Consider the following 8,524-nt stretch of genomic DNA (forward strand, 5'->3'; position numbering starts at 1 on the left):
GGCCATGTTGACGCTCCATGAGAGCGGCTATATTTCGATATTGCACAAATTACATCCACGCCTCTGATGTTCCAACGAATATCAGTAACCTGATAAAACGGCACCCGCGTCTAGATCGACCAATCACGCCAGTGTAACAAGCATGGCTCTTTCCCCGTCGGCTAGCCCAAAATAATTGTAAGACCTGAGAATGCACATCCGAACATCTTCCGTTGAATGCCTAACTCAGCAGCCGGCTACAGCAGAAAATAAGGACGCACCAATTTACCGATACCATATTCTATTTTGAATTTTTTACTTTCTGGCTGCTTCACGGTTTAGGCATTACCCATCCGCATTACTGAAGCGCTACCTCACTCACTCGATCGGGCGTGTGGCGTGAGCGTGGGGGTGCTCCGGCGCCGTCGCGCTCCGCTCCGCCCGGGCAACAGGCTAACAGCTGTGCCCCTAGCCGGCCGGGCAGCGCTAGCTGGGCGGCCGGGCCGGCCGCTCGGCGCCAGTTCGGTTGCCCCTCGGGCTCTGCTCCGTCAGCAGCAGGTAGCCAGTGAAGGCCAACAGCAGGAAGCAGCCGACGAAGCCTCGGGTGCGCTCGTTGCGCCGGTCCCGGCGCTTCTCGGCAGCCTTGGCATACGCGTCGCGCGCGTTCCTCTCCCGCCAGCGCAAGTCGGCATAGTGAGCCTGCGGGATACGCAGCGGGTCAGGGGACCGCCTGACAGGAGACGGACCCACACACGGCGTCGGGGGACCGCCCAGCAGGAGACGGACACACGCACGGCGTCAGGGGACCGCCTGACAGGAGGACTGACCACAGCACGGCGTCAGGGGACCGCCTGACAGAGGCTGACCCACCCACGGCGTCAGGGGACCGCCTGACAGAGGCTGACCCACCCGGCGTCAGGGACCGCCTGACAGGCTGACCCACGGACGGCGTCAGGGGACCGCCTGACAAGAGGCTGACCCACCCCGTCAGGGACCGCCTGACAGGCTGACCCACTCGCACTCAGGGGACCGCCTGACAAGAGGCTGACCCACCCACGGCGTCAGGGGACCGCCTGACAGGAGACTGACCCGCGCACGGCGTCAGGGGACCGCCTGACAAGAGGCTGACCCACGCACGGCGTCAGGGGACCGCCTGACAGGAGACTGGCCCACGCACGGCGTCAGGGGACCGCCTGACAGAAGACTGACCCACCCACGGCGTCAGGGGACCGCCTGACAGGAGGCTGACCCACCCACGGCGTCAGGGGGCCGGCCAGCTGGAGACCGCCGGGCGCGCTCAATGTCGGGACAGGGCCAAAGTTGTCTGTGCTGAGCGGAGGGGAGCGCAGGGCCTTCCTGGATCCCCAATTTCTAGAATACACCGCGGGTCCAACGTTAACTTTTGTCCAACTTGCGGGATCCTACCCCTTTCTGGAGGACTCCCAACCATGGTCGCTCAGTTCGAAGACGCCTGACGAGCCAATGAAATGGGAACGTGGTCGATTGACCTCTCACTGGAGGCGGACACTCACGCACCACGTTCCTCCTGAAACATCGGACGGCAGGCAAAGCCGACACCCTCCCCCTCCCCCTCCCCGACGCTGGGCGCACGGGCCCGGCGTGCCGCCGCTCACCTGGGACCAGGCGTCGTAGTGGAAGTGGTCGGTGCGCCCGGTGAAGGGGGCGCCGCGGCCGGCGTGCGCGGCGCGCGGCTGCCGCCTGGCCGGCTCGTCGCCAGCGGCGCCGCCGGCCAGGCCACTGTCGTAGATGCGCCGCTTCTGTCGGCTGCCCAGCACCTCGTACGCGGCGCTGATCTCCTGGAACTTGAGCGAGTCGCCGCTGCTCCGATCCGGATGGTGCTTTTTGGAGAGCCTGAAGTAGGCGGCCTTGATCTGCTTGGAGGAAGCCCGCGGCGTGACGCCCAGCGCGTCGTAGAGGCTGCGCGGCCCGCTGGCCATACCGCGCCGCGGCATCAGCCAGCACGGCGCCGTCTGGGAAAACGGCAGAGTGTGCCGCACGTCACGACCAAGCACATAACAGCAGATATGTTGGATTCCAAAAATGGATCCCTGACCTGGGTACATCAGCCAACAAACCAAAAACGGATTTTGTGTACAACCAAGTCTTTACTTGGCATTTTTAAAAGGCCAATCTCAGGTTCCCTGAGATAATCCTCAATATGCATAGCAAAGCGGGTTTTATAGCTATATTAGCTATAGCATCCAGGCTGGTAAAGATGTCATCATGCTGCTTAGCACCACATCCCAGCTTGGCCAGCATCTCATGACTTGGCAGCAAGTTTCAAAATGATGAATTGTCCCCTTATAAATGATTTGCAAGTCACTTACACAACACAGAAAAGAAAGATTCAGCTTTTTTATAATGCAACACAGAATAACTACATAATAGAAGATTATTTAGCAAAATTGTGCCAAGTGCACCCATGCAAGAACACAATGTTGACATATTCACAGCAGCTTGTTTGAGTTCACCATGCCACATACCCACAAGAAGGCTGCCATCTTCTGTTTTGGAGAGGGTGTGTGCATAAGAAAACCAGCTGCCTCCCCAGATGTGAAGACACTGCAGACCCTTGTCTGGTAACATTCAGCTCATGGTAAACACCAGTGCAGCTGCAAACTAAACTGGTAGAAATGTGCTGTGGGAAAAGACACATGACATGGTATTAGTTGTTCATAGCACACAATTGTATAAATGAATCTGGGGGAGGGGGAGGCAGAAGCACCCCTGACAAAAATTGGCTTCCCATCACTAAATGCACAAGGATGCCTGTCATGTAAGTAGGGCAGCAAACAAGTGCTCCTGAGTGCTCAAAGGGTGCCACATGATGCTCAGATGCCCTAAAACAAGTAAGCTACCCATACAGCTGAAATTTGCAGCAAAATGCAACAGCTTGTTCTATTTCAGTGCCCATCTAGACCATGGTGGCCTGTCATAGGCAAAAATGGCATCCCTCAGAGCAGCAGTCCTCTTGAATAGCTTGGATCTGGCCTGCACAGATTTTTTCAGGTGGATCTGCTAATGCTACGATGTTCTCTAACATGGCAGGTACTAACAGCTATGGCCAACACTGAGAAATCCAAATATTCTTGTTGGTGAAGAAACAAGGCCTTGTGGTTAACTTCAGGCTTCCAGTCACACCATGTTACAGTTCATAATTAAAAAGCTGAAGGTTAATTAACAAAGTTAAATTTGATCAAGACAAGTAAACCATATGTGAACCTTCCAGATCATAGTCCTCTGTTGATTCACACAGTTAAATCTTATCTGGACAAGTTAACCTCATGTGAACCTTCCATACCATAGTCCTTGCTCACAATGCTATTAAGTGACACTGCGAAGTCATAATGACAGCATGACATTGTAGCTAAAAGTTAAACACCTGCTATGATATTTCAGCCTATGTGCTGAAATGGATGGCATCCATGCACCAAACTCTAGGTGCTCAGATCTATGGCTTACATGGGCTGAAATATCGGCAGGATGTGGCTGCTACCCAGAACCCACACTGGCAAAAAAAAATGCTGAGCAGCAAGGTTAGCAACAATATCTGTGCATGTATGTTGAGCATCCAGGCATGTTCAATGTAGCAACAACCACATCAACCATTTAGGACATGCATGCTGTAAATCCTACCTAGAAGTATCTTGGTAAAAACATAGCAAAACAAAGCACTCCAAGTCTGACAAATGGTTCAAATTGCCACTAATTGCAGAGAGACAATGTTTCAAGGAAGTATAATGTTAAGTGGGTAACTTTGGAAGAAAGCATTCACGAATTGGGCACAACTTTGCCTGCCCTCAGTTTGACACAAATGAAAGCAAGGTTTAACTGAATTATGTCATGCAGGTGTGGCACATTTTTGCAGCCCAGTGACAGACCTGTATGAATCCCTTGCAGATTTACTTGGTTATCATTTTACATCCTTTGAGAATGGACCATAGCCATGCCCTGGCTCCTACTTTTCCATAAAAGACTTGCACCACAATACAAAGTGGAATAAAAATTGCAAAATATGAAATTCAGACAACTCTAAACATATTGTAAAAATGTGAGCTCAGAACAGTGATTGACCCTGAATGCATATGTAGTACCTACACAGCCACATTTTCCTCCCATGCAGCATGCCATAATCAACAATTTCCCACAGCAGCCTTTGGATTTTCAAATAGATGTGTAAAATATGTTTATTTGTATATGCTGCAAAATTCCAACATAGTATGTATTGCGGCGCAAAGGCAATGTTTAAAAACCAGGACATGAGCAAATGGCTAACACACAAAGCACATTATGCACATCACAAGAACAAAAACAAAAAGTGGAGGTGAGGCCCGGTGTGCGATTATGTGCATACCCTTAAAAACGCACACCCGGCACCAATGAGGCGGTGCCCTGGACCACCAATAAATAATTGTCGTAAACCAGTCCATGCACACGTTACATAATTTACACAATCTGCGCCAGATACTGTTTTTGAAGCGCCATATTGCACTCATATGGAGCTTTTGTGCGAAGGTTTTCTCTGCAACTATGGTCATTCACCCCACTATCACGCGCGCGAGCATTTGCTGAGGCATTTACCGTCTTAAAACAGAAAGTCATGATGCAACTGGTGAGCGTGGCCTCAGCTCGCCTCAGCTAATCATCCGAGCATCAGTTATTTCTTTCTAACCCATGAATGGAAGCATGTGTACAGACGGTCGGAACAGGAGACGGGTGCCGTGTTGACGCATTATAGGACGGGCCCAGCTGCGCTCGGCAGTCGGCACTAATGACCAGCTGATTAGGAGATCTTGCGCTAGCCGGCGGTGCTGGCTGTCGGTCGAGTCGGTACGGAAAGCCGGGACCGGTCGCACACATACGAACATGCACACGCATACTCATGAGCACTCATGCGCATGCACGAACAGTAAACCGCAATGGAAATGTTTGATTCACTCCGGTGCGAGCCCAATGTAAGCCGCGGAGCTCGGCTGTTCGGGGCAGCCCGTACCTTGGCCTCTCTGATGTAGATACCGTGGCAATGGGCCAAAGATAGCGGGACGCCACGGCTTTAACGGGTAAATCCTTCAAGTGCTTTCAAATAAGCTTCACGCTGCATTTTGTCCAGTAATTCATATGTTAGTGGGCACTGCACTCTTGCCTAGGCATAATGCTAAAAGCCAGCGTTTGTGTTCATGGCAAGAGCGCATTTCTTAAATTCGAATAGCATTGGAGCATAGGACCGACGTAATATACAGGTGTCATGACGATATATTTCCCTTCCTGGTGCGCTGTGCCCGGACTGCTCTTCGGTGAACGCTAAACGAACTCTCCCGGGCCCGCGTACCCGTACCGCGTGGTAGGCGGAGCAAGAGTGCATGGTGCTGAACCACGACGCACCAATGAGGCCAATTGGTGCAGCGTGCTTTGTCACGGTGACGGCTGGTGCGGCGCGCTAGCCAAAGACGCGATAACTTCACACCAGTTCGTAGGATAGTTCTGCTTTCGCGCTTCGGCAGACCGCACTGCAAAGTTTTCCGTGCCGCACAACGCTGCGGCGCTGCCATACCGGGTCTCAGTTGACCTAAGGTTGGCCCTTCGTGGCAGCTGACAGCTGGGCTTTTCGTGTCAGACGGACCAGACATTGCGCTCGCCCTAGAAGCTGAAGTTCGCAACTGGACACGATGATAAAATTCAAGAAGTCAAAGGTCAAGAACTCAAATGTGAAAAAGTCAAGCAGTAAAAAGTAAAAGTGAATGAAGGCCAGAGGGATGCAAAGCAAAAGGCCAAAGTCAAATAAAAAACGATGTTTTGCGATGAAGTAAGTCTCTGCCTTCGTTAGTTCACGATGCCTGATTGTTTCATTTATTTGCAGGTTGGGAGTTCTTTCGCTTTTCAGCAGGGGGCCTCCTTGCAGACCACTGAAAACAAAACGGGCCGTTTTGCTCTAAGCAGAATGGAGGCGGTGCTACAGGAGGGGCGGGGGAGGAAGGTAGCTGCCCGTGGTGAGAAATATCCCCATGCATGCTCACACCAATATTCACCCATCAACCAGCGATTGTCATTGCCATCACACATGCTGGGATTAACTTTACTCATTTAGAGCATAGCCTAACCTTTTTAACTACACTGATGTTGAGGGCGTGTGGCCGGCGCGCACCGCCTGATAAAATGCACAATTGACGTGGGATCAGTTTATAATATTTGCAATCGAGGTACTTTACACACTGAATATACCAGCGAACACTTGGATCTTTCATATACCCTATTCACACAAAGGCATTGCTACAGGTATATTTTGGACGACACAGTTACCAGCAGTCTGTGTATCTGGGGTCTATCGTCGACAGTTACTTTCCTCTCGGTGCGCGTCTGACGGTCGCTTTAGTTGGGCCGGGACGGTTGTTGGGCCGGGGTGACCGGGCCGGAGTTGGCTGGTTGCCAGCATGCGGTGGTCTGGCCGGACCTTGGCGAGCGCTGGGCTGTGGCGACCGGCTCGGGCCGGGGTGGCGACCGCTGGGCTGGGGCGACCGACTCGGGCCAGACTGGCGACCGCGGCCTGCGCCCGACGGGCCCGGCTTGTTGTGCTCGTAGAACTGACAGCGCGGTATGTGCCGCTCGGCGGCGGCCTCATTGAACTTGCGTGAGCAGTACGGACACTGAACGTAGTCAGAGTAGTCGGAGGGCGGCGGCGGCGGCAGGTCCTGCAGGCGACCTCCGGCCGCCAGGTGGCGCTGCACCTGCTTGGCGGCGCGGATGGCGCCAATGAACTCCTCGTGCCTCTGGCGCCACCTGTTCTCCCGCGCCGGCTGCCGGCAAACACAGGGTAGGTCGGATCGGCGCGGCAATGCGGGTCGCAACAGAACGCTCGGACGTATGAAGTCTGAAGTCAAAAAATCAAAAGTAAAAAAAACACCGGAAAACACGCGCTGCTGTGGCAATACCCGCACGTCCCCTAAGTTATACGACAGGGACATGAATGCAATGCTTGATTTAGGAAACAAGGCTCGCGAGGTTTCAAGTTACAGTCAAATGACGAGACTACCACCGGCCATGCGCTGTAAAATTCACCCGTTTCGACCCTTGGCCTACAGGGGTGCAAGGCGAGAGACGGACGGCAAGAGCGCAACGCCTGTGTGCCGGCTGTGAGAGCCGGCGTGGCGGCCCGGCGGGGCGCGCCTCGTTTACCGGCTCGGGCCGGTGCTGCGCCCGGCGGAACAGCGGACCGTGCTCAGTGCCGGCCAGACGGTGCTGGCGCGAGTCGAAGGTGGTCCGCCGTCGCTGCGCCAGCCGGCCGCAGATGGCCTCGTGCTCCTGCCGCCGGCCGGCCGCGAACGGCCGGCCGCAGTGGACGCACGGCTCGGTGACGGGCGCCCGGTACGGGGGCGGCATGGAGGCCCCGACCGGCTGCGCTTGCCGGCGTAGCTCACCACGCAGCGAAGGCCGATGGCTCTGCCGTAAACCGGAGCCTAGAAACGGCCCAGCCGCAGAGTGAGCTTGGTGCTAACTGGCATCGGCAGGTTAGCTTTCAAAAGACCGCATGCGGGACGAAATTAAGGGCTGGATACGGATGAAACTGCTCATGAAATCTTGCACGGTGTTATTCAAACACGCATTTGGTTCAAAATGGGAAAACGGTGACTCATGTGGTATACATACCTTGAGAGCATGTAAGTCAACACAGATCTGGATTTGTGGGCAACAGTTTACATTGCACGAGGATGCGGTCACTGTGGTTCAGATACCATCTCTGTCTTATTTAAAACGTAACTTTCACAAAGCACCAATGCAATGAAAGTGTATTCTTCTCTACGGCGCATATTAAACATTTCGACATAAGATCTGAGTCACATGTTGAGTCACAGCAAAGAAAAATGTCGAGTGGGAAAGTCAAACGGTTGTCTGCAACACGTGCCTTATCTACAACGCGTTGCCCTGGTTTCAGTTGAAATGATAATCACGGGAAAGGAAAAAAAAACTATAAAATGAGCAGACGTTTTAGGACTAGGAGTACAAAGGAACGCAAAATTATCTAGTGACTCAAGTGAAAAACTATCATTACAGAACACATACGTGTTCTGGTCATGTTTCGTGACGTGACCAAGGCATATGAAGATGGCTTTTGTTAAAATGTATCACTGATAGCGCACTTGAAGTTTGTTCAGAGCTATGCACGCTGCGAAGCCGCCTACGTCAGCAATGTGCCCCTCCCACAGCGCCGAAGTTTTCGCGCAAGGCTGCATCAGGTGCTGCAGAAAACTGAGCTGGGCGGGCGGGCACTTCACCATATAACCAATAACTAGGAACAGACGTACCCAGGATATAACACCATGGAGAACACCGAAACTAAAGGCGGTTGCAAAAGCTCTCGTTCCCTAGGGAAGAACGTTTGCTGGGTGTAACTTGCCAAGTAACTTACAAGTGGCCTGTCGGCGCCGACTCCGGCGCGTAGCCCCAGCCGTCCCAGCCCGGCAGCTCCCGGCAGTTGGTCCAGATCAGACCACTCAGGACCAGATTGACGCGGGGTGAGATACCCGGGACT

General features: G+C 53.4%; 2 protein-coding genes across 3 annotated transcripts; both read right to left on the reverse strand.

The window, feature by feature from the left end:
* Window positions 1-3: 3 nt before the first annotated feature.
* LOC119112464 (dnaJ homolog subfamily C member 30, mitochondrial) lies at window positions 4-4,422 on the reverse strand. 2 transcript variants are annotated; one of them, XM_037236663.1, is made up of 4 exons: window positions 4,355-4,422; window positions 2,484-2,638; window positions 1,614-1,970; window positions 4-678 (listed from the first exon to the last, which is right to left on the reverse strand). In XM_037236663.1, exons 2-4 carry the CDS (start codon window positions 2,526-2,528, stop codon window positions 466-468), a joined length of 615 nt encoding a protein of 204 aa, XP_037092558.1. In that variant the 5' UTR covers window positions 2,529-2,638; window positions 4,355-4,422; the 3' UTR covers window positions 4-465. The 2 variants fall into 2 exon arrangements, with proteins under 2 accessions (XP_037092558.1, XP_037092560.1); XM_037236665.1 differs by lacking the exon at window positions 4,355-4,422 and adding an exon at window positions 3,637-4,342.
* Window positions 4,423-6,305: 1,883 nt separating this feature from the next.
* On the reverse strand, window positions 6,306-7,302 carry LOC119111200 (zinc finger C2HC domain-containing protein 1A; the record flags this gene model as incomplete). The annotated part of the gene is made up of 2 exons (XM_037235021.1): window positions 6,306-6,791; window positions 7,171-7,302. Coding segments are annotated over 2 exons (591 nt in total), but the record flags the coding sequence as incomplete, so codon positions are not given.
* Between the last annotated feature and the right edge of the window lie 1,222 nt (window positions 7,303-8,524).

Source organism: Pollicipes pollicipes, unplaced genomic scaffold (genome assembly GCF_011947565.3).
Source record: "Pollicipes pollicipes isolate AB1234 unplaced genomic scaffold, Ppol_2.1 Scaffold_7261;HRSCAF=8764_pilon_pilon_pilon, whole genome shotgun sequence".
NCBI lineage: Eukaryota > Metazoa > Arthropoda > Thecostraca > Pollicipedomorpha > Pollicipedidae > Pollicipes > Pollicipes pollicipes.